Genomic DNA, 23,110 nt, shown 5'->3' on the forward strand with positions numbered 1-23,110 from the left:
GTCTCACTTTGACATTTGTATACTCTTATTGTTTTGTTTGTTCGGTGTAATCGTTTTGTACTTGGATTACGGGATTTCAATGGTCAAATATGGCCGCCGACACCGTGTGCTTTCCGGTGTAATTTAGTTTGTGTTTTTTTAGTAACTTAATGCACTATGTATGTCTGAAATCAGAATTTACATGTATGTGGAGAACGCAAGCTGCAGAAATTCCAGATGGTGTCTTCGACAGTCGAGTCATCTGATCTCCCTAATCACTGTACTGACGAATCAGATGGCCTATATCCATTTACGATTTAAAGCTAAATAACCAATTGATTGAAGCAAGGAAGTAGCATGTCACCAAAAATACTTACAATACTACAAACGCTAGCTGTCCTCTTGAATTTGGTAGTTGGCTGAGACCTGAACTCATTGAACATCTAGTAGCAGATTGATTGATGTCGGTGTAGAATAGTTAGGCAGCACTTTACCAATCTGTTCGATGTTAACTACGAAATGATCAATGCAAAGGTGTACATTTCTACCATGAATTATGAGTTACTAGTCTGTAAAGCTCTCAGTAACTCGTGCATAACATACTTATTGGTAACAAAGTACTACAAGTAAACCTCTTTTCACCGAGAGATAGTATAACTTAACTAAAATTACAGTAAAAGAACGAATACCTGAGCAATATCGTCGCAACACTCTTTTCTCCCTAAACTCGTACATGGGCGATAATGTAGACAGTTATCACTGTCATAAAATGTCCAAAGACATTGATTTATTCCTTTTACCAATCAACTACATAGTTTACACCTTATCGAACCGCTCTCGTGCAGAGTCCTTAACTCGCTGTACAAAATCGCTGTAGCTTGACGGCTTTCCCTCTTTTTCGGCATCCAGCTTTGCATTCTCGGCTCCGAGACCAACACCTTGCACGTACAATTCGGGTTTGATTGCATCAGTTATACCAGACCCTGTTGCACCAAGACCTGATCCTGCTTTCCAGCCCATTTTCTCTAACAACTTGGTGCCTTTACTACTAGTAGCAAACATATCGTCATCAGAATCTGATGCTGGTTGTGGTTCTTCTTTCGGTTTCTGGACCGTATCTGGCTTTTTGATTGCGCGTTTATCAGGGTTTGGTTGAGTCGGCCTTGAAGGCTGGTGATGAGCGATCCGACGCTCACGGGCACGATCTCTGTACGGATTCTCGGCGACCTTGTCTTGTTCAGCTTGATATTTTGCTTTTTTCAGTCTTTCTCGTGCAATTTCGCATAGAGCAGCATTAGCCTCGTTATGCTTGTGCAATGCAGATAACCGTTCATGCTTATTGACTTCGTCAAACGCCTTGAATTTGCGACGACAGAGGAGGCATGCCGGCTTTCTGGGGTCAAAATATGACTCTTGAAACTCTGGTTGTGACTCCAGTTCTTGCGAAGAATTACTAGTTTGTCCGTGTAATTCTTGTTGCTTTTGTTGCCAACGCTGAAGCTGTGGTGTCATCTTTTACGTAGTTAGTAAAAGCGAGTCTAAGGACAGACAATCCATTCACATACATGTTTCGGTGCCGCAGAAAGCTCTGCTTTCTTCTTCTTTGGCTTTGGCTCTACTTTTGGTACTTTACCTTGTTCAGGCTGTTTCAATCCAGTAGATCCTTCAATCTCTGCAAAAAAAGCTGACACATCGTCTTGCTGCGACTTTGGATCAACATATATGCCAATGTAAGAACTGTCGTCCCAGTATGACAGTCTTGTACTACCGTTCGCGGCAAGGAAGGTGTATGCATTTTTAGCGTCTGCATTGTATGCTGGAACGAAAACACCAGAATGAATGAAACTCGGAATGACGTTTGCACCTTCAATTCTAAACATGTCCTCTTCCGATTGGGACGGAAACTCCTTTTGCAAGTACTCAAGTACAGCTGCACAGTCAGCCGCAGAGCTGTACTCGACAAAGACTACACCGGTAGAGGTTTTGGTCTCTCGATCGCGTACCATGAGTATTCGTCGAAACGGCCTGAAATCAGGATCTGACATTGCGCTCGCAACTGTTTCCTCATTGGTGTTGGGATCCACACCGCGAAGTAGCAAAAACTGTGACGCCACGTCTCCAACATCGCCTGAGCCATCAGTTGGCTTACTGTTCGCAGATGCTCTGGTACCTGCATTGGGTGCCGGCGCTGTACCGCCAATTGCATCTTGTTCAAAGTTAGCAAGACGCTATTTGTCTGCTGTACAAAACTAGCACTGACCTTGTCTCGAGGCAGAACATTTATAGCATTCTGCTCGTCGTGCATAATTCACTATGTTGCACTATCATGAAATCAGCAACTGCAACACAATATTTCGCAAGGAATAACCAACAAATTTGCAGATCCACCCATCATCGTTTACACTGTTCTTGCTTTCGCGCGAGTACATAATTTTTATTCTGCAGCTTTTGCAAGTAATGTAAGGCGAATTCCGCTCAACAAACGCACATGCGTCGGCCAACTCAAGAAACCTTGCAAATCCAAATCCTCGACTAATCTCTGGCGTTTCATTAGCTCTAATGCCCACGCAGTGAATGACGTTGTGAACGGCATTAACGTACTTGTCTGCTTGTCTCGAATTATTGTGACCTTATCGACATTTGCGTCCAGTTTGGCTAACGTCGAAAGCAACTATGGACTAAATTAGGGGCTACATTTGCTAACTCTTATAACACTTACATCGATCTCAGTCAATGTCGGGTCTAAGCCTTGCATCATGACATCTGTAGACGGTACACCAAGTGGATCGGCTTTCGAAGCTGACGGAGACCGTGACCTTCGCCTCTGCTTACCATATCTTGACCCTCTGTTGTCGTCAGAGTCGTAGCTCCGGGCGCGACTGGTAGACTCGTATACAGGCGATCGTCGTCTATACTGTGCCGATCTAGATTTTGAACTTGACCTTGAACGTGATCTTGATCTTGACCTTGAGCGCGATGGAGACACCGAACGAGACCGGGACCGGGACCGGTACCTTGGCCGATCATCGTAATTGAGGGAGCGATAGTCCTGTCTTGGTCTATCCCGATCGTCACGTTCCAAGCGTTGATATACGCCATGTTTCCCCTCCCTATCCCCGCTGCGGTTGTATCGATTGTTTAAACGATAATTGTCGGACCCATGTCGTCCAGACGCCATTCGGACCCTTTTATCTAAATTTCTGTGGATTGGTACAACTTTACAATGATTTAAAGTGGTGCGGCTCAGCTCGGCATGGAAAATGCATTTTGCGTAGGTTATGATCAGTCAGTATAGAATGAACAAACTTGTCAACACAGAGGCTATGTCTAGTCTCGCAACCGTATCTAGTAAATAGCGCAGAAATAGTAGACAAACACTACATTTAACTAACATGCCTCAAATGAATTACAAGCCACATGAATTCATTGTCTAGAACTCATTTCAACTTGAGCATGGGATGTGCTTCAGGATGATCTGAGATTGGCAATGCTCCACATCTTTGACAGAATTCATTGTTTTTGCAATTTGTGCACTCGTACGAAGCCCCAACGATCCGGTTATTGATCGAGGCACGAAGTGGCCTGTTGCACTCAAAACCGAAATGAACAGCGCTAGATTCTCGCGGGTTTGCGCTGTGTACATTGAATAGTCCAAGGTTGTTACAAAGCCGTGAGTAGGATATGTAAACTGGATTGACATATAGCAATAGTCAAAACTTGGGCATTCGCAACATATGTGTCTTAACACCTATGACTGAACTACCACAGCCATTGCAAATAGTATTGTGACTTGAGCGTGAAATTTCGGCTGCCAACAAATTCCGGTTTCTTTGAAGAGATACTAACGAAGGTGGGGAAACGTTGTTATTAACTTTGGAGACATAGACAAGCCGTCATGATCAACAAAGAAGTCATGAGTTGCTGTCTGGTCCCTGCTTTGAGCTGAAAATCGATCCAAAGATTAAGTTGAAGAGTGAGCCGAAGATTTAACGTTGCCTCTATGTGTGGCGTTTATGGACAAGTTAAACCTTTCGTATGTGGCGTGGTTTGACTTGAAACTTCGAATCTCATTGCTCGACACAGCATGTGGAGCCGTACTAGTATTCGTAGACGGAGTCGCGTCAGCAACTTTGTTCGTGTCAGTTGCGTGAATTTCAAATTGTCATTTACAATCCTTGCCATCAATGACATTCAGCACAGCTCCCGTACTAATGCACTGAAGCATTGAACTTTCCTTAAGAACTTAATAAAAGGCATGCCATTGACAAAGGCTCGTTTAATTTATAGTTTGACTTGGAGTTGCAAGCTTTATAATTCTCATTGTCGGAAAATGCTGATATCACTTTTTCCCATACAAAATAGCGTTCATTGGTTCACGAACTGTTTTGTAAACATTAGAATTCAAAGGAACATAGTATTTTTCACCGGGTGCAAGAATTGACAATTTAAACAGCGAATGCGCCGAAATTGCTAGCTGCTTTGCCACCTATGTAGTAATTTAGAACAACATGTTTTAATTCTATTGACAGTCTACACAAACTGAGGTAAACATGAGTTATCGATTAAGTGGACGCTAATTGTGCATTCGCGGCCTGAGCCACGATATCGGATTTCAATATTGAAGACTTCTTTCTTGTCGGAGACAACAACGATACGAGTATTTTGATGTTTTCATGTTGAAAACAAATTTGATAGAGCTCAATCAAAACTGATATCGAAAAACGTATCGTGGTGCATGAGTAATCTCAAAGGTATCGGTCACGGCTTGCGTAATGTTGAAAGCAGCGTACTAAGAATACGTACTTATCTGGGTTTAGGGTTTCTGCAGCGTACGCGGCAGGCAGGTAGTGATCGAATTTGCGTCGGAGATGGTGGTGTAAGTACTGCAACCACCTTTTACTAAGTGCCTGTTTACCTCAGAACCATGGTTGCGCCGGGTTATAAAGCTATAGCTACAGGATTGTCAGTTCTTTTGGATAAGAGGTACAGCATGTGACTTTTTAGTGTAAAAGCTTTACAGAGAGTGTGTGTTTACGTATTTTAGAACAAAGGTAAGGGTCTTGTGTAAAGCCATAGCAAATTATGGGTTTGGGTAACTTGTTCCGTCTCAAGTAAACCGCAGAAATCATGGTTAGGGTTATGAAGGCTGGCTGATCAAAATTATATGAGGGTTCGAGCAATTTTGAAGTCATAACCATGCGTACGTAACCATGGTTAAGAGCTCAAGTAAATAGGCACTCTCTTAGTAATACAGATCAACGGTAAATTGTAGCCCAAAACATCAGTGTACACAACTACTATGGCATTATAGAAAAAGCTTTATTTTAAAATACAGCGTAATGAATTACCAACCTAAACAACATTTTTATTATAGGATTCTTTTAAATATCCTTCTTAAGAACACCCATGAAAGCGCTCTTTTCGGCAGGAGTCTGGAAACGACCTTTACCAAACTTGGATGCAGTGTCGATCCACTTGAGTGAGACATTCTCGAGGGCCCAACGGGAAGTATGTGTGCGAAGAGACTTTCTAAGAGTGATGACACGCTTCTTGACACCTGGAATAGATCCCTTGATGATAAGGAAGTCGTTCTTTACCTCTCCATATCGGACAAATCCGCCCAAAGGAGTAATAGTCTTCTCGGTACGGTCGAACTCAGTCGCGGCGTTAGCCTTGTCCTCGCCAGAACCGATACGGTAAACCTTGTGGTTGACCGATGTTCGGTGATGGTATCCGTCTTGACCTGCACGAGCAACAGTCCACTGAACGTGAGCCGGATGCCAAGCACCAATACAAGCAACCTTTCGAAGACCACGATGAGTCTTACGTGGCAGCTTCTTGGTTCCCCATCTGGCAGTAACACCCTCGTATCCGTGACCCTTGGTGACGGCAATAGCATCGATGACCTCATCCTGCTCAAAGACAGAGGTAACTGGGACCTCCTTCTCGAACATAGACTTAGCCCAATCGACCTTCTCAGAGATAGTACCACCGTTCACCTGGATCTCAAGAAGATGTGCCTTCTTCTGAGAAAGGGGAGTCTTGCGAATCTGAGTGTGGGCAAGAACACGAACAACGGAAGCGTATTTCTTAATGCGCTCAAGTTCACGAGCAACGCTGACACCGTCATCAGAATACTTCTTGGTGTATTTGGTGAAAGCCTTCTTCTTGCTGTGGTACCAGTTTCTGTAAAATCGTCGTTTGACTTCCTCAGACAAATGCTCGGCCCAGACAGCAGTCAAAGATCGCAGACCACGAGGTGACTCGACGTATCCAACAACACCGACAATGACCATTGGAGGAGTATCAACAACAGTGACAGCCTCAACAACTTCACGCTTGTTCATTTTGGACCCAGGACGGTCCAGGTCACGAACGACAGTAGTCATACCAGCCTAAAATCATTAGCACCAAAACAGTATAATAATTTCAATGATAAAACGCAAAAAATATTAACCCACACAGCGTGTAGATTTGTTTTTGCACTTCAAACACTGATATAAACAGTCTGAACATACCTTATAACCAAGGAAGGCAGTCAAATGAACAGGCTTTGTCTTGTCGTCAGTAGGGAACGATTTGACCTTTCCGCGATGACGAGCTGCCCGCTTTCTGGGCAAGAATCCCAAGGATCCGTGTCTGGGTTCTTCGTACTTTCTGTGGGACATTGCTGAAGGTCCAAATTTGTTTGTTGTCGAAAGTAAGAGGTTGGTGGTGGATGGGACTTCGAATAGTATTCCAACCTGCGCAGTGTCACGGTCAAACTGTCGAACAGGTATGCGTGACTGCGTTTTGCTGGTGAATGCCAGACACATTACCTTTTCTGCAGCCCTACTATACTGGTTAGTAGGGTAAATACTCTCAAGTGCTAGCCGGGTAAGTTATTGGGCTAGGGCTTTGACGCGAAACTCTCACGTAATTTGCGATGAAATGCCTGTTTGGGTAAATGTACATAAAAAGCCGGATAGTCCAACAAATCCTAACGCATTGTCAATACGTGCCTGAATAGAATGTCGACTGTAGTGAATGATATGTTTGCTCGGCTGACTGCCGTTCCTGGTCGCAAATTAAGTCTCCTATCGGATGTATCTGTTGACTCACCATCGAGTGATATCGTAGGTGATACAAGCCATTAAAGCGATGTTTACTGATTTCCACATCCCAGAGCATGAATGGACAAATGCAACCTTTACATTCCAGTTCAAATATTGTTACAATCATCGATTCTCCTGTCAAGGGAATCTACTCTTCTGATAGCCCAGTCATCTTGAATTTGGACAAGTAAGAACCAAATAATGGTGAATTTCTCAAAAGTAAACTGACTGTTGATATAAGCTCGGAAGATGAATTTAATTTAATTGTTGATCCTACGTCACGAAATATGAACACTTCACATTCTCACATACAGGTCAATCGCACTTCATCACCCTTGGTACTTGCCAGTTCACCTCAGATTGCTAGGCACAGTAACCTTGCTTTCACCAACAGTGTGTTTGAACATATGAGCTCTAGTCAGTCATGCTCCCCGACCAAGTCAGTTCATCTACAAATACCTCCGGAAGCTTACAGTTTCATAGATCTTGACGATGAGCAGGATGACCTATATATCGTCCCTGCTACCAGATCGCCAGAAACTTTATATAACTACACTAACAAAAATTTTGAAGCTGGACTGCCATCCGGATCCGAATCTTGCGACTCCATAACTGAGAGTAGTTTAGTGATTCCCAATTTGGGGGACATATTGAGCCGACTAAGCAAGAAGCGACAACCAAGCACGGAGTCCCAAGCTCAAGAACAGGTTGCTATAAACAGGTTTCAAGTTAATAGGCAAGAAAATATTCAACCTGCTAGAAAAAGCAAATCAGTGTCGTCTCTCATGACAAATACGACAAATGCCCAGCCAAGGCCAGTCATAAGATCAGCGTCTGTAAATATGAGTGGAACGTACGGAGCCATGGACATTGATGATTTGATTGAAACTTCATCATCGCCATATACTGGATCAGCACTGAAGCGGAAACGGGGAGACGAGAAATTTCAACCCGCCCGAGAGTATTCCGAACGTACCAAATCTGCACTGCACAGACTGGAATCTCTTGATGTTTCCAAGTTTATAAATGCAGGAACTAGCAAGACTAAAGTCATCAAAGAGATCAGCCAGGATACAGATCCAGATACCAGCAGTGACATCGATGACTCGCAACAGCGAAGAAACGTGGGCCAATCTCAGCAGGAAAACCGCAGAGCACCAAAAACTATCGGAGCAACAAAGTCTAGAGACCAACAAGTGAGAAGATATACATGATGTAGTTATATTGCACGTATCTAACGATTTTATAGACTAGAAAGACAAAGCCCTCTTCGGAGAAAACATTTGTACGGGAACAACGCCGCCAGGAAAAAGAGCAGCAAGCAATTGAAAAGGAAAGGCAAAGGGAGATTGCATCTGTCAACACGCTGAAAAAATCAAAGAAAGACACTTGCACAGAAATGAAGGTTGACATTGACAAAGACCTGTCAGAGACTGCGACCGGCAAGCATCTACAATCAATACTCGCTGGCCTAGGAATATCGGTTTCGGTGACATGGAGTAGTCCAACGGCCAATATGATAAAATGGAGACGAAAAGTTGTGGCAGAATACAATGAGGCATTAGATCAGTTTATGCCTATACCAGAGGAGATTTGCAAAGAGAACTTTATAATGGTTGTATTGACTGGAATTGAGTTTGTGGATATGGTGATTGAGAATCGCGCGTCAGAAAATGCAAATTCAATACAACGACTATTTCCTGGCCAGAAAATCATATTTCTTATAGAGGGTCTTAATTCTGTACTGAAAAAACTCACAACGCAGACCAGAAGAGAATTTCAAAATAAGGTACACAATGCAATGGGATCTAATGAAGGAAGCAGCAAAACACGAACAGTTTCAAAGAACAACGAGGCAAATCGGCTAGCAAAAGTACAGAGTCTGTATAATTATAAAATACATCCAGAGATGATTGAAGACGCAATGATTACACTTCAAGTCATACACAACTGTTTGATATTTCATTCAAGCTCTGCAATCGATAGCGCCGAATGGATCTCAATTTTAACACAGGATATCAGCACAATTCCGTACAAGAAAGCACGAGTTAATATACATGAGACAATTTGTATGGAAGCGGGGCAAGTCAAGGCAGGTACCGACAATACAGACACGTTTCAACAGGCGCTGCAACAAATTAAATTCGTCACACCGGGACTTTCAAAATCAATTTCAAACAAATATAACAACATTGACGCAATGATGAAGGATCTAAAGGTGAATGGTGAAAACGTCTTCTGCGGTTTGAGTAGAGGTCGGGAAGAACTTGGCCAGGCGACTCGAAAGACCGGCACTAAGTTGGCCAAAGATATAGCGTTTATTTTTACTTGTCGGGATCCGGACGCACTTTTATCATAATATGAATGCTACCTTAAAATGCGTTTTGGAACTAATTTGACCTATACAAGAACACAAGTGGAAGACTACCACGCAATATGACTGTGATCACAAGGTGCGGCAAGTGGTAGGGAGCGCTGTTCAAGAAATGTGATTCATGAGAAGAACATGCGAACGCTTGTAAATAACGTGACATGAAGCCGCTGCAGTTCCGCTGCGAACTGACCACGATAATGCCTAAAGTCGATCAAGATTTTGTCTGAGATTTGGTTAGGCGGTTACATTTCCGGATTCAGAGTTTCTCTACGGATGCTTAGTAGACGTCTTCCACTCATAGAGCAGAGCCGGTATTTGCCATTGAGCTGCGTCAGAGATGTCACGAACTCTACGCTAATCTGCCTTTGACTTGATTCAGTAATTGAGAGACTATTGCGTCAAAAAGAACGGAGGGGCATGTTCATTGTACCGGTCGACCATTGGTGAGAATGTTCACATAAAGTTGTAAATGTTGTTGTAGTTAATGCATACATGCGCTAGACCTAGCAGCGCTAACCCCTGATTTTATTAGTTCAATATACCGTTTTTCAGAGTGTGAAGCCTTCGTACCTTCTTCAAGTAAATAAGCCTCACCGACTAAAATGCGCATCTGCGCGGAGGTCGGGGGTCGGGGGTCTGTCTAAACTTACAGTCATAGCTCTCATTTTGCTGGTCTGTCGTCCACACTTCCTGTCCGGTGCTCCTCTTTAACATTCTTTCATATTCATGGCGCACTATTTCAACCTGCAACTTCTTAATTCTAACTTCGTCTCACATTATTTTACACAAGTAACAGCCCGTTTGGGGAAAAGTTCAAGAGACCTAAGCTAGTCTAGACAGTCTTACTCTGTTGCATCGTCAGTCATGAAATTTGGGAAAAAGTACGCTACTTTTTCAGTTTTCTTTTCTATTCTCTTCACAGTATGCGACACTTGACTAATTTCTGTAGTTTACCGCGAAATCAAGTTCCTGAATGGAGGTACGCGTTGCCTTTTTAGTCACACTTGTTACGTTCATCTAACGGCTGATCTCTCCATCTGCAGCTCCTATTATTTGAATTACAAATCGCTTAAGAAGCATATTAGAACTGCTACATCTAGCGCAATTGCTGCCGGAGAGAAGGAACCCCCAGTCAGTGACAAATACTTGACACGTAAGCTCATGATGGTATTCCATTTTCAGGGGAAGAACTATACTAACAGCTCATTACACTACAGCTTTCTTTTATTCATTAGACCGTAATCTTGAAACAGTCAATTCTTTTTACAATAAGAGGTTTGCAGAATGCTTTAGGCGGCTCAAAGTGCTGTTGGATAGGTTTCCACCTCAATTTACACGACCAGAGCAACTTGATCGTGATGAGCTTGAAGATCTGGTGGGGGCTCTTTTAGAGCTCCGAAGCCAGTTGCGTATGCTGTTGGTATGTATTGCCCGATGTATATATGAATCATGGAGACTGATTGCATAGTGGTACGCGGAAGTGAACAAGCGAGGATTTGTGAAAATTTTGAAAAAGTATGCACGGCACTTTCATCTGAGTTCTCGCACTGACAATGCAGACTGGACAAACGAACTGGAGTAAATGAACAAGAACGGTATCTTAACTCAAAAGTTTTGATACTTCCCTTTGCGTCTGGTGTTCAGGCTAATGACGACATGGACACTATAAACACTTGGTTGGCCAATCTTGCTCCTCATGAGCTATTTGATCCACAGTCGTCGTCTCCAAGTCAACTCAACTTGAAAACGAAGAGTGAATCATTGTCTACTCCGGCTCTTGAAGCAGTCAAAGCCCCAGTTGCACTGGACAATGTAGATGACCTCAAGCAGGTGCTAGCGGATGTTAATGAAGAAATCAAATCCAAAGCTTTTCTCTCTGCCCTACAAAAGGCGGTTTCTTTAGGAGCTCTGAAATCTGTTGAATATTTACTTTCTCAGATTGATGATCTTCATGATCCATCTGATCTTCGGGGACGAAATATTCTACATCGCCTTGTCGTCGCTCTTGGCCGCCAACGTTCAGTTGACGTTCAAAGCTCGCAGTCTCACAACTTTTTTATTACGCCAGCTGAGAATCCAGTATCGACTGCCCAACTGACTGCAGTGTATGGAAGTGACGGTATAAATTCAACTGATGAGACGGCTCTGTTGAGATATATCTTAGATCATCTAAGTATTTGTCAAAGATCGGCATTGGCTGCAAGGGACGGATACAAGCGATCGCCTTTGCATTATGCTGCTCAATATGGAATGCGTCTAATTACAGAAGTGATAGTAGACTATTTGAAGAAATGGAATCTGTTTGACGCGCCTGACGGACTGGATGCGCCTGAATGGGTCGATGCAGAAGGTCTGACGCCATTTCATTTAGCTGTGATTGGCAAGCATCCGAAAACTCTGAAGGTGCTGCTTAACGCAACAGCTGGTATTGCTCCGCAAGACTCTTCGCTTTTGCTATCACTTGCTGCAAAGTCGAACTCTTTTGAGATTATCCAGTTACTGTTAGACGCTGGTCTTACCGTTGATTATGTGGACACTGATCTTACCGAGACACCGCTTTACCTGGCTTCTAAGTTTGGTCACGCTGAAAGTACAGAGGTTTTGCTGAAGAACGGCGCAAAGACTGAAATTGCGGAAACTACTTATGGATGGACGCCACTATTTGTGGCGGCTGCGTACGGCTATAGTAGTGTGGTCGAGATTTTACTTGCGTATGGAAGCGACACTGACAAGACTGATGGGTCGGGGTGGACTGCGACAGAGCATGCTGTGCTTAGAGGACACTTGGACATTGCCAAAAAAATGCCTTTAAAACAGCCTGGCTTGCTAGATAGTCATTCGCCATTTGGAAACAGCGATGTTTCCAGTGCAGCGTCTGCGTCTGTCGATAGTTTGCTATCAATCAACTCATCATCGTCTTCAAAATTGTCGACCTCGCCGCCTTCTAGTAGTCTCGGGTTTCATCACTCCAGCCATGACTTGATCAAAAGCTTCGGTCATAGGTATCTCAAAAATGATACTTCAATGATTTTGGTTACACTTGGATCAACTGACACACGATCTGGTGTCGTTCCTGTTCAGCTTGACAAGGTACCATTCTCTCGAGTACATTCTACACAGCTAGACACCGCACTTTCTCTTGTTATATCTGCCCAGAATGCTATAGGCGAGCCCACAGTGATCGACCTGCCAATTCAGGACAACCCGTCGACTGAGCCAATTGTTTTCCAGACGAGTGATGCGTCCAAAGCGAGACTTTTTTTTGACATTGTGCCGACGTATGCCGGTAACAGGAATCAGATTCTAGGACGTGCCGTCGCGATGTTGTCAAGCATCAAGACTACAGTCGGACAGTCTGTTCGCAGTTTGCATCAGACAATCACAGTGCCGATTGTTCAGTCTTCAACTCTGGATGTCTTGGGAACTGTAAGCTTTGAATTTTTAATCATCAGTCCGTTTACACATCCAAAGATGAGTATTGCTAAATCTTCAACCTACTGGAAGTCATTGACTACGACGAGGGTGATTGGCCATCGTGGACTGGGCAAGAATGACACAGCACGGAAGAGTTTACAGCTCGGTGAAAATACTTTGCAATCTTTCATAGCTGCTGCGAATTTGGGCGCTAGTTATGTTGAATTTGACGTGCAATTGACTAGGGATCATGTTCCTGTCATTTATCATGACTTCCTCGTTGCTGAGACCGGAATCGATGTTCCGATGCATGCGTTGACACTAGATCAGTTCTTAAGTGTCTCGGAGCGACGGACCCCAAAGCCGCAAAGTCGTAATATCTCGCCTAGACGGGGAGAAAGCCGCAATACGAGCTCGACAACTGTGGACAGTGACTCAAGACCGGTGAGGCGACATCGATCACTTTCGTTGGAGATGGATGATTTGGATAGTGAGTATAGCGAGCGATTGAAGTCTACACGCGACTTTCAGCGAAAAGGGTTCAAAGGCAACTCGCGCGGGCTTAGTATTCAAGCGCCGTTCACAACTTTGGAGGAAGTGTTCAAGACGCTTCCAAAGAACGTCGGATTCAACATTGAATGCAAGTATCCGATGTTGGATGAAACTCAAGCTGAAGATATGGACGATCTTGGGATCGAACTTAATCAATGGGTCGATACGGTGCTAAATTGTGTATATGATCTCGCCGATGGCCGAGATATCATTTTTTCTAGTTTTCATCCGGACGTTTGTCTGATGCTAGCTATGAAGCAGGTATGTTTGGTCTGGTTTTATCAGTTGTTTTGTAGAAAACTGACTCTTGATAGCCCTCGATCCCGGTTCTGTTTCTCACTGAGGCGGGTACAGCATTCATGGCGGACATACGAGCTTCAAGTCTACAAGAAGCAGTCCGCTTTGCGTCAAAGTGGAATCTGCTTGGACTAGTGTCGGCTTGCGAGCCGCTGATTTTGTGTCCTCGATTGATTAGCGTAGTGAAGGAGTCAGGGCTTGTGTGTTTTTCGTATGGTACGATGAACAACGTGCCTGCGTATTGCAAATTGCAAATGAACTATGGCTTGGACGCTGTGATTGTGGACTCTGTTCTGGCGGTCAGAAAGGGACTCACGAGCACTTCGTCAAGCTGATGAGGTGAAACCTGTAACAAATAAAGTGTATATTTCGTTTCATATACTCTAGTAATATAAGTTGTACCATAAATGTTCACTTTTCTTTTACTTTACGCCAACTAAAATGAAATGAACGAATCTACATGACCATCGTAAAATACAAAGTTGAATGTATTTGGATAATTAAACAGTACCACCAACTCCATCTAAATAATAAACCCCCGACCCACAGATTAAAATCTTATGAAGATTTCAAAAGTTTCCAAAAACAATTATAAAGACATTTAAAAGCAGTACCCTGATGGCTCTGGTAAAAGGCAAGAGCCATATAAGAATTGATGCTGACTTTCTGTCTTGAAGAAAGAAGAGAATTGAAGGAGGCGAAAGAGAATTTATACACTGCTGATCTGAGCGCTTAGGGCTTTGCAGTGGTATGTAGGGTTTATTGCTTGTACCGTGTTTGGTTGGCCAAGATGTTGTGACCTATAAGTGATTCATTTGTGACTATGTGACTTGAACTGGTGTTCAAAATATTTTTTTCAACTTTTTTGTTTCTGAATTGTATGCGATTTACGCGTCGCATCCAGCGCGCAAAGGTGAGAAGTGAAATCTACATTGAATGGGGACTAATACTAAGAAAATCAGGATTTCAGTGACGGGAAAATAATCACATTGGTTGAGCGCACAGCGCGGTGACATCAGAACAGATAGCGGAGAAATCTAGCGCTGGATTGCATAGCGGCATGGCATTTTGTCGTGTTTTGTATAATTATTGTCTGAGGATGAGTTTACAAAAGCCAAATTTGAATATACAGCATTGTTGACCTTTGTGTTGATAAGTGTTGTATCTGAGAATATTAAAAGAGAGTTTTGTAAAGACTGAAGACAAAAGATACCCATTTCTGTGATTTATTTAATTTTTCAATACATATTTCGATTCCTACAAGTTTGACTTGATGCTTGTCAAAACGTCGAGTACCTCGGTATGCGTAGGCTGCAACTTCCACAGTCGTTTGACTCGTTCGTGTAGATGCATTTGCTGTCTGCTCGCCATAGCTTCTAACCCCAGACTGATTATGTTTATTGGTATCGCGAACCCCAATTGTGGGTATATCGTGTCAGTTTTGTCGACCCTGCCATTACTCACAATGATGCCAGCTAAAACGCGTTTCGTGCCGTCAGTGGGATTAGTAAATACAGCGCCCCCGGAAGATCCGTTCCAACAGTACGCAGATACTGATAGCAAAGCAGTGCTAGCGTGTTTGTCTTTCTGCAAGAGTGGAAGACTGACGGCTTGTGATATGTATCCGTTTGAGACTAGTGGTATTGAGTACTGCTTCAGGTCGTTGGTCGACAAGGGGAATAGCCCGTATCCAACAGTCGTGACTGGTTTGAGCTGGCTACAATTAGCTAGATTTGTCGAAAGCGTAGCCGGTCTTGCATCTGAATATGCGCTGTCAAGGACGAGATAAACGATATCTAAACCTGAAACAGGCTGAAATACAGCTGATATTTGTCTTCTTACCTGATTTACAGTTAGTAGCAATAACACACACTCACGATAAAGATACAAACTCACGCTTGATTCTGGAAACGTAACATTGGCTGACTTGAAATCCTTTGGTACAACGTGTCGGTTAGTAACTACAATATTCTGTGACAACACGACTCCGCTACCCCACGATGTTTTGAAGCCGCCCTGCCGTCGTACTGTGATGCAAACAACGCTTTTGTAGAAATCATCTGTTTGCTTGTGGACTTGCGTAGGTGGAGTAACATTTGGTGTACCAGCAATGCCTATCGCACCATTACTAGTCAGAGAACTTCGATTTAGCAAATTGAAGATTTGCGATGATTGATAAGCGCTCATAGTCTTCAGAATTGTAGACCAAGGAACAATGACTGAAAGTTCACCTTCACCATTGGTCTTACTATCGCTAGTCAGCCTAAAGCTATTCAATTACACAGACTACAGACCGTAAACTGCCAGCAAGAATCCCTATACTGACACCGTCTGTATTGGTTATAGCGCTGCCTTCCATCCCTTCCATATACCGCAAGTCAGATAGAATGAGTTTGGTATTAGCCACCGTGTGTGCTCCGCTGACCGTTCCCACAGATTTGTATCCCAGGAACAAGGCAGGGCTGTCAACTGCAAACGGTGCTCCTTCTGCAACAAGGTGCGACCCTAGTTTTACATCTTCCGTAAATCTTAACGGTCGTGATACTTCTAACCACGCCTGGGAACGGAAAAGTGTAATGGTAGCTGAAGATGCTAAACCAGACGACGGGTGGAACCGCATTCCATTGGACTCCATTCGTGAGACAAACGTATTTAAACTTGTGAGTTCAAATTTAGACACATACGTAATTGGTGTCCAATGTATTGTCTCTAGTTTCTATTAGTTAATGGCATTTCAAGTTCAAGAATATGTGGACCTGGTCCAATACTTTCGCTCAACGCAATAGCAAATGAAATTGCAGAATCTCCAACTAACTCATTCACCACTTCTGCAGACATTCTTGACCAATCAGTTACATCGTCTTAAATCTGATAAGTCTTACATTGTAAATATCACTCCGCAGTCTGACTTGTCTTGCTGTTGAATATACATTCCCGACACAGCAGCACTTGCCTGTATTGTCGTCCCATCGTCTTCTGTTTTGTGCACAGTGGCTCTTAATGCAACTGTGGTGAACCTCAAGTTTCTGCCATTTCCAGTCATTCTCCATCAGTTGCCGTTTGAATTGTTCGAATGTCGTTGATTGTGAGGAGTAGAGTCACGTCATAATCTTTAAACTTTATTTTAAGGACTTAAACTCCCAACTCGCCTTCTCTAATCTTCTTGACTATTTGTCATCTACGCTTCGCCACGGGATATGCAAACAATTACCACCTCTTATATCATTGTTTGATTGTAGTTGTGTGTCACGGGTGTTCGTATTTTTTGAATTTTGTTTTTTTGAAGAAAACAGTGTTGCACTTTTGGACTTCTCACACATTTCCGCTATGTCAACCACAAAAGCAGTTCCGTTTTTTAAGAAGCCATCCGCAAAGCTCGCAAATGCACGGAAGCGTGTAACTCGGCCCGCGGAAGAATCTGATCATAAATCCAGCTCCGAATCGTTTTCGTCTAGCGATTCTGAAAGGTCTGACGATGACCGGCAAACAAGCTCAGTGATGAAGAAGAAACGGAAGCGGAATGTCGGTGGATTGTCAGATACAATTGCAAGTTCCGCCAATGGTACCGCTAAACGCACTGTTGATACCGATATTGGCGCGGTTCAACATAAGTCAAGTGGCTTGGCCGCGGTGTCGAACTCGACAGACATTACCAAGACATCAGCTATGTTTGATGTGAACTTCCTGCTAGGAAAACAGTCAAGGACCAGTGACAAGTCAGAAAAGTCAGATGAACCAAGCAGGGACAATGTTTACACTGGCGAAGCAAATTACAAGAGCTTCACACACCAAAGAGAATCGATGACTCGCAAGGTTGGCCCGATGAAGGCGTCATCGAGCATTCGAAGCACAACCGTAACTGACTACCAGCCAGATGTGTGCAAGGATTACAAACTAACTGGATTTTGTGGTTATGGTGATTCGTGCAAATTTTTGCATATGCGTGAAGATTATAAAGCTGGTTGGCAGCTGGACAAGGAATGGGAAGAAGTTCAGAAAAAGAAAGGGAAAACGTGATTTGTACAATATATGATTGAATTATTAACTGTAGTATATTTTCCGGATTAATGCATTAGGGTTTTTTTATCAACTTAAAATCTAGCAATTCTTTTTGCTTGTAAAAAGTGTCACCAGTTTGTAATATCTTCAACTTCGCCAGTCATGCTTCTGTAGCGAACTTCCTCTAATTCCTGAGAATCTCCAACCACAGCAGCACCATCAGCAGACATGATATCTGGCAAGACCTCCTGTAAAAAGCTCACAATTAATCGGTTCACTTCGGCAAATTCCAGCAAGAAAGCGTCATGCCCTTCAGGCGAGTCGATCTTGGCTAGCCGAGCATTAGGTATGTATGTCGCAATTTCCTGCTGCTCTGCAAACGTAAATAAACCGTCAGACTCAATACCTATGACCAACGCCGGTTGTGAGAGTTGCTCTAAAGCTTCCTGTACGCTGTCCGCCCTGTCTCTAGACACATCGTGCGTATCAAGTTTTCGAGTGATGGCAATGTAGCAATTTGCGTCGAAACGTTTAACAAACTTTTCGCCTTGATACCTGAGATAGTTTTGAGCGGTGAAGAACGTCTGTGGCCGCCTGCCAGAGTTCAGCGAGGTCGAAGACGAGGTGTGATTTAATGGTGGGGGCGTTGGCTCTTTGTCTGGCGTAGTCGAACCAGTGCTTGGCGCCAACTTTTTACCATGCTTGAATCCGTCATTGTGAACTGCCCAGTTTTCTTCCCGCACATTTTCTGGCAGCCGCTGTGGGGCGTTGATTGTTCTATGCCGGGTTGGATCAGGAATATTGCGCCCGAATTTGCTTTCAAAGCTGTTTCGCGATCTGTAAGTTAACAGGGCGGACATGCGTGCAGCACCTAATCCACTGTTTGGAGGCTGCAATACATTAGTAAAAACACAAGGTTAAATTGTGTTAAACTGACATCGTCAAACGAGTAGTAACCGTCATCGTATTTTGGGTCTGAGTATATACATTGTCGTTGTGCTTCGCCCCATGAAATACACCAGGCACTATGCCGTGGTGACGTAGCAAGTGGAACAATCGCTCTGATGTACTCTGGACCGAAATAAGCATACTCCAGCACGAGCATTCCACCCATGGATCCGCCGATGCAAGCAGCAACTTGTTTAATTTCAAGATCGTCTAATACCAATTTGTGAATCCTAACCTGTTAATAATTAACCCCAAAAACATCCCTGGTAGTCATACCGAACATCGTCACGAACAGTCACGAGAGGGAACTCGGGACCATATAAAGTGCCAGTGTCCGCGTTCGTTGTGCATGGAGATGCAGATCCGTATGGCGAGCCAAGTGAGTTCATGCAAACAATAAAAAACCTCGAAGTATCGAAGGCCTTGCCCGGTCCTATTAGAGGTCCCCACCTGTAGTAGTACGTTAGTGTGGAATAAATGATATCGCACATTAGACCGTACCAGTCTTCCACATCAGCAGATCCAGTCAATGCATGGCAAATAACCATAGCGTTCGTCTTTGTGGTATTTAATGCACCCCATGTTTTGTATGCAACTGGGAAATTTTTTATGACTATGCCGGACTCGAGTGTGTATTCAGGAATAATAGCGACGGTTTGGCCGGCGACGATGTCAAAGAATGGATTCTCCGGTTGGGTCTTCACCCTTTCTAGCTGCATTTTAGACAGTGGAACATAATAACAAAGCAAGCACGTACCGTATTTTGGTCTAGGAGCCATTTCTTTGTAGGAGAATGATAATCTACGCACGCCGGAACCGAGCTTCTATTTAAGCTGTCTTCACCAAGAAAGTCTATCAGTCTTCCTCCGCTGCAGTTTAGGGTTGATGGTTAAAATGGTGATAGTAGTGGGAGTGTACGCTCACAACTAGTTTAGACTGCATTTGCTTTTATTAGTCACTTTGTTATGTTCATCATGCCTTAATAGCGAATCCGACAACGTTCAATCTACACAGTAAGTTTACTTTACGAGACTGAATTTGCTTTTTTAGCCGAGAGAGCTCAGCCCAATTGCACTTTTACAAGAAGCAATCTGTTGTAATATATTCTCTGTATTTGAAAATCGCGAGATGCCGATAGCTGAACAAAAAGGGTGGTCCAAGTGGCGAATTGTTGATACCAAATAACACCGCTGTGTCTGTTCTGTGGTTTTCAGTAATTTCATGGTATGTTGCTGTGGTAGACAATACTAAATTTTCTACTAGTTACTTCATATGCTGTATTCTTCTTTCAATGATCTCACTCGTATTGGTTCTGTCTACGAACATTATCTAAGCTTCAATTTTAGCATTGTTCATGCAACGGATATTGAAGACGAATGCCTGCCAGAAGCTGCGAAGTTTAATCATAGAGTGTGACTAATTAAATGAAGATCCGGATCAATCTGGACCAAAAATGACAAATTTAGAGATTAGCGGTAGTTTTATACTTGGAAGCCGGTATGTTTGCATATGTCTGAACATTTAACCTGCATATTGGAATGATAACGGCTTCAGATGTGCCCGTAAGCGTCTGCTCTACACCCCTTTAAAGCTACATTTCCCCCAATAGAAACCTGTTAACTTACCGATTTGTAATTTAAGAAAGCTTTGGTACACAAATCCAGAACAACGAAAAGTTTGGGAGTGAACAGAATGCCTTATCGTTGAACAATTAGCATACCAAAGTTTATGTCCGATTTGTTAAGAGCAATTCAGTAGTCATTATGGCGTAACAGATTGCGTTTTTCATTATGTACTAGTTACTTGCTAGCTACAATTCTAATTAGTCATATCATACATTTCTAGTGATTCGGTAGAGATGGTAAATATACCTGCAGCGAGCAGCTAGAACGGGGTTGGGGTGAGTCAAAAGAAAGTGTATGTGCACCTTTACACTCTCTTCTCTATTAAAGTCTACCACGTTTTACATTTACGGAAGCAGTAAATTTATACTTTTTGAATTTATTTTATGCTACTGTAGCAGTAGTAGTAATGTTAAACCGATAAAACTGCTCTTTAGAAATATTCGTAGCATCTCCACGTAATTTGCATAGTTATTGCGTATTCAGTTAAAGTTTAAACGAAGTCTTGCACACTCTTGACACTCGGATTTGACAAAATTCTGCGGGTAAACTGTGCGCTTCAAACGATATACTGCTTAGATTTGGACCTGATTACTTTAGTTAACTAAATTAGAATGTGAATAAAGAAGGCTTCATCTGTGCTGAGTTTTAGTTTCTGTCAATTGCAATTTATTCTACGCGAACTACGTGACAGCTTTGAACATTTGCAGTGCCTTATCGTGATGTGTTGCCTGGTCTGGTCAAGCTCGACTTAAGTTTAAAGACTTTGAGCTTGAAGTTACCTGCAAATGTAGCATTGACAATAATGATGAATGTTTGACTACAGTCAGCAACGCCATCTTGACAGGATAGGTCATTGTTGTGTTGGTCGTGATTGGTGCCTCCTGCGTGATCTACTGGATTTGTCTACTGATCGACTCGTATTCTCGCATGCTTTTTGGTGATATTTATTTAGTTATCACTGAAGAATTTGAAGATACTGCCAAATACAGCGACAACCTTGGTGAGACAGGCGCAATCAATGCTCTAATTACTCCTCCCGAGATGGGTCTACTTACTGGTGGCGGTGAGTTGTCGTCCACCAGCTAAACACGTCCGGAACTTATCGCAGACAACTTGTGACAGCTCAGTCAACGTGCGCAATCTTCTGCGCGTGGGCAAAAGTTCTGCGAACTGTATAGACGCAAGCTTACACCTAACACGGAGGGTGTAGGTAATGTACAATTTGAGTAAGGGTTTTGGAGTCTGAATTTTGGAATTGGGGTTTGTTTGTTGGTTGAACGCAGTTGATCGTTTATCGTATAAATAAATACTTCTTTTTACTCTAATCATGTGTGTTTTAATCTTGTGTGTTTAAATGGCAGTGAGATTTACCGTCAACGTATCAACGCCAACATGCATCTCAAGTTAAGAAATTCTTACAATTTAGATATGAACAAGTCCCAACTATAAACTCTAATCTAATCTCTGCACGCGTAAACAATTTAAAAGTTTACTAGTCTTTCTATAGTTCGCGAAGTGTTATGTTATAGTAGTACTGCAAGTTTAGGGTTCCAAAGTATCTCGAACGAATTCTTGGAACCGCGTGAACCTAAATCGTGGCGTACTAAATCAGGGGTTGTTCATACGTACGCATACGTCAGTACTTCTTCCTAATTCGCCGAATCATACAAAATCATAACAAGAATTCAAAAATTAAAAACGAGTTAAGCTGTTTGCCTTGTATTGTAATTTATAAAATTCCAACGATTTATTACGCTGGGCTGCTAACATTGCAGTGTGGTCGTTCTAGTTCAAAACCGAACTTGCGCGTCCAACCTTCCCTCCTTTCTTCCCCACAGAGAAGTACTTTTGTAATCAAAGCTATAAGTTTCCAAGTGAGTTTATAATTAAATCTGCTAAATTTAATTGAAAGTTACTAATTTCTAACAGAAAATGTCCTATCCAGTTTCCAAACCCCCCTACCCTATGTATAGATGAGAAGATTTGCCAGTCCAGCACAGCGCCATGTACAACGCCATGAGTGCCGAGCTTTACTTCATGCGTGACGTCGTGTATGGGCTTAGTGAATTGTTTCTGTTTACCATCAAGCACCATAGGGCGCCGCGTTTGCTCTTTCTTATGTTCTGTTCTGGAATTGGATTTTTTGTGCTCATGCACTGCGCTATATTGGCTGTCTATCTGGTAGTCTATCGTCCATACCTCGTGATCACAAAAACCTACAGTTTCACAAAGGAACTCGTTCAAGAAATCGAGCTTCCCAACCAAAGTCCTTTTACGCTCCCAGTCCTGGACGTAAAGGCAGCCTGGGTGAATTTGATTCAGCCGATGAGTTCAACTTCGGTCGAGTTTGTCCGGGTGTTATTTGTCCAAGCAAAGTCATGGTTTCCCAACAACGTGCACGCGCTTCTTGATCTGCTCTATGAAATGAAGCCCCACGCTATCGAACTCATGATCGCGTCTTTTGCTCTTTTACCGATTACCTCTTTTGTCCTCAATTATGCACTTTCCTGTCTGTTCTGCAAGACGTGCAAGACTTCCAATATGGCAAAAAAGGTAGTCTATAAAATCGAGCTTCCCAACCCAAGTCCTCTCACGCTTATGGCCCACAACGTGAAGGCAGCCCTGCTGAGTTTTCTGCAGCCGATTCAGTCACCCTCGGTGGAATTCATCAAGGCGATATTTATCAAAGTACAGTCACGGTTTCTCAACAAGGTGAACGCGTTCACAAATATACTGTCCGGATGGAAGCGTCGCGTGTTGGAGATCTTGATCGCCTTTGTTGTTCTCTGCGGGCTTGTGGGTTTTGCCATTAGCTACCTAGTTTCTTG

At 43.0% G+C, this 23,110-nt stretch overlaps 8 protein-coding genes across 8 annotated transcripts; 4 read left to right on the plus strand and 4 right to left on the minus strand.

The window, feature by feature from the left end:
• Nucleotides 1-338: 338 nt before the first annotated feature.
• Nucleotides 339-3,190, minus strand: V1512DRAFT_261704 (uncharacterized protein). The gene is made up of 7 exons (XM_066916120.1): nucleotides 2,699-3,190; nucleotides 2,581-2,650; nucleotides 2,352-2,518; nucleotides 2,240-2,300; nucleotides 1,545-2,185; nucleotides 528-1,491; nucleotides 339-477 (listed from the first exon to the last, which is right to left on the minus strand). The coding sequence occupies exons 1-6, from the start codon at nucleotides 3,155-3,157 to the stop codon at nucleotides 796-798; spliced, it is 2,094 nt and encodes a 697-aa protein (XP_066772394.1). The 5' UTR covers nucleotides 3,158-3,190; the 3' UTR covers nucleotides 339-477; nucleotides 528-795.
• Nucleotides 3,191-5,277: 2,087 nt separating this feature from the next.
• Nucleotides 5,278-6,774, minus strand: V1512DRAFT_261709 (60S ribosomal protein uL3). Its single transcript, XM_066916121.1, has 2 exons — nucleotides 6,498-6,774; nucleotides 5,278-6,374 (listed from the first exon to the last, which is right to left on the minus strand). The coding sequence occupies exons 1-2, from the start codon at nucleotides 6,645-6,647 to the stop codon at nucleotides 5,361-5,363; spliced, it is 1,164 nt and encodes a 387-aa protein (XP_066772395.1). The 5' UTR covers nucleotides 6,648-6,774; the 3' UTR covers nucleotides 5,278-5,360.
• Nucleotides 6,775-6,989: 215 nt separating this feature from the next.
• V1512DRAFT_252807 (uncharacterized protein) lies at nucleotides 6,990-9,432 on the plus strand (the record flags this gene model as incomplete). The annotated part of the gene is made up of 4 exons (XM_066914728.1): nucleotides 6,990-7,094; nucleotides 7,145-7,260; nucleotides 7,315-8,269; nucleotides 8,323-9,432. The coding sequence occupies 4 exons, from the start codon at nucleotides 6,990-6,992 to the stop codon at nucleotides 9,430-9,432; spliced, it is 2,286 nt and encodes a 761-aa protein (XP_066772396.1).
• A 593-nt stretch (nucleotides 9,433-10,025) lies between these two features.
• On the plus strand, nucleotides 10,026-14,118 carry V1512DRAFT_261714 (GDPD-domain-containing protein). Its single transcript, XM_066916122.1, has 7 exons — nucleotides 10,026-10,328; nucleotides 10,397-10,426; nucleotides 10,491-10,600; nucleotides 10,665-10,867; nucleotides 10,916-10,962; nucleotides 11,007-13,674; nucleotides 13,728-14,118. Exons 1-7 carry the CDS (start codon nucleotides 10,312-10,314, stop codon nucleotides 14,043-14,045), a joined length of 3,393 nt encoding a protein of 1,130 aa, XP_066772397.1. The 5' UTR covers nucleotides 10,026-10,311; the 3' UTR covers nucleotides 14,046-14,118.
• Nucleotides 14,119-14,623: 505 nt separating this feature from the next.
• V1512DRAFT_261720 (trypsin-like cysteine/serine peptidase domain-containing protein) lies at nucleotides 14,624-16,776 on the minus strand. Its single transcript, XM_066916123.1, has 4 exons — nucleotides 16,467-16,776; nucleotides 16,005-16,419; nucleotides 15,607-15,958; nucleotides 14,624-15,552 (listed from the first exon to the last, which is right to left on the minus strand). The coding sequence occupies exons 1-4, from the start codon at nucleotides 16,546-16,548 to the stop codon at nucleotides 14,968-14,970; spliced, it is 1,434 nt and encodes a 477-aa protein (XP_066772398.1). The 5' UTR covers nucleotides 16,549-16,776; the 3' UTR covers nucleotides 14,624-14,967.
• A 110-nt stretch (nucleotides 16,777-16,886) lies between these two features.
• V1512DRAFT_261724 (uncharacterized protein) lies at nucleotides 16,887-17,807 on the plus strand. Its single transcript, XM_066916124.1, has one exon. The coding sequence runs from the start codon at nucleotides 17,038-17,040 to the stop codon at nucleotides 17,725-17,727; it is 690 nt and encodes a 229-aa protein (XP_066772399.1). The 5' UTR covers nucleotides 16,887-17,037; the 3' UTR covers nucleotides 17,728-17,807.
• Nucleotides 17,744-19,560, minus strand: V1512DRAFT_261727 (Alpha/Beta hydrolase protein). Its single transcript, XM_066916125.1, has 5 exons — nucleotides 19,415-19,560; nucleotides 19,159-19,366; nucleotides 18,934-19,107; nucleotides 18,647-18,887; nucleotides 17,744-18,599 (listed from the first exon to the last, which is right to left on the minus strand). Exons 1-5 carry the CDS (start codon nucleotides 19,434-19,436, stop codon nucleotides 17,838-17,840), a joined length of 1,407 nt encoding a protein of 468 aa, XP_066772400.1. The 5' UTR covers nucleotides 19,437-19,560; the 3' UTR covers nucleotides 17,744-17,837.
• A 2,637-nt stretch (nucleotides 19,561-22,197) lies between these two features.
• Nucleotides 22,198-23,110, plus strand: V1512DRAFT_143174 (uncharacterized protein; the record flags this gene model as incomplete). Its single annotated transcript, XM_066913013.1, has 1 exon — nucleotides 22,198-23,110. A coding segment is annotated over exon 1 (824 nt), but the record flags the coding sequence as incomplete, so codon positions are not given.

This window comes from Lipomyces arxii, assembly GCF_038497795.1.
Source record: "Lipomyces arxii strain Phaff 12-163 unplaced genomic scaffold V1512scaffold_5, whole genome shotgun sequence".
NCBI lineage: Eukaryota > Fungi > Ascomycota > Lipomycetes > Lipomycetales > Lipomycetaceae > Lipomyces > Lipomyces arxii.

Coding starts and splice junctions, on each gene's coding strand:
- V1512DRAFT_261704 (XM_066916120.1), bottom strand. CDS start 3,157: ATGGCGTCTGGACGACATGGGTCCGACAATTATCGTTTAAACAATCGA. Junction 2,651..2,698: donor CGACATTGACTGAGATCGAT/GTAAGTGTTATA, acceptor TTTAGTCCATAG/TTGCTTTCGACGTTAGCCAA. Junction 2,519..2,580: donor AATTCGAGACAAGCAGACAA/GTACGTTAATGC, acceptor ATGAAACGCCAG/AGATTAGTCGAGGATTTGGA.
- V1512DRAFT_261709 (XM_066916121.1), bottom strand. CDS start 6,647: ATGTCCCACAGAAAGTACGAAGAACCCAGACACGGATCCTTGGGATTC. Junction 6,375..6,497: donor CTGCCTTCCTTGGTTATAAG/GTATGTTCAGAC, acceptor TAATGATTTTAG/GCTGGTATGACTACTGTCGT.
- V1512DRAFT_261714 (XM_066916122.1), top strand. Junction 10,601..10,664: donor CAGTGACAAATACTTGACAC/GTAAGCTCATGA, acceptor ATTACACTACAG/CTTTCTTTTATTCATTAGAC. Junction 10,963..11,006: donor TTTGTGAAAATTTTGAAAAA/GTATGCACGGCA, acceptor CTGACAATGCAG/ACTGGACAAACGAACTGGAG.
- V1512DRAFT_261720 (XM_066916123.1), bottom strand. CDS start 16,548: ATGTCTGCAGAAGTGGTGAATGAGTTAGTTGGAGATTCTGCAATTTCA. Junction 16,420..16,466: donor GAGCGAAAGTATTGGACCAG/GTCCACATATTC, acceptor AATAGAAACTAG/AGACAATACATTGGACACCA. Junction 15,553..15,606: donor TTACGTTTCCAGAATCAAGC/GTGAGTTTGTAT, acceptor ACTGTAAATCAG/GTAAGAAGACAAATATCAGC.
- V1512DRAFT_261724 (XM_066916124.1), top strand. CDS start 17,038: ATGTCAACCACAAAAGCAGTTCCGTTTTTTAAGAAGCCATCCGCAAAG.
- V1512DRAFT_261727 (XM_066916125.1), bottom strand. CDS start 19,436: ATGGCTCCTAGACCAAAATACG. Junction 18,888..18,933: donor ACTGTTCGTGACGATGTTCG/GTATGACTACCA, acceptor TTAACAGGTTAG/GATTCACAAATTGGTATTAG. Junction 18,600..18,646: donor GTTACTACTCGTTTGACGAT/GTCAGTTTAACA, acceptor AATGTATTGCAG/CCTCCAAACAGTGGATTAGG.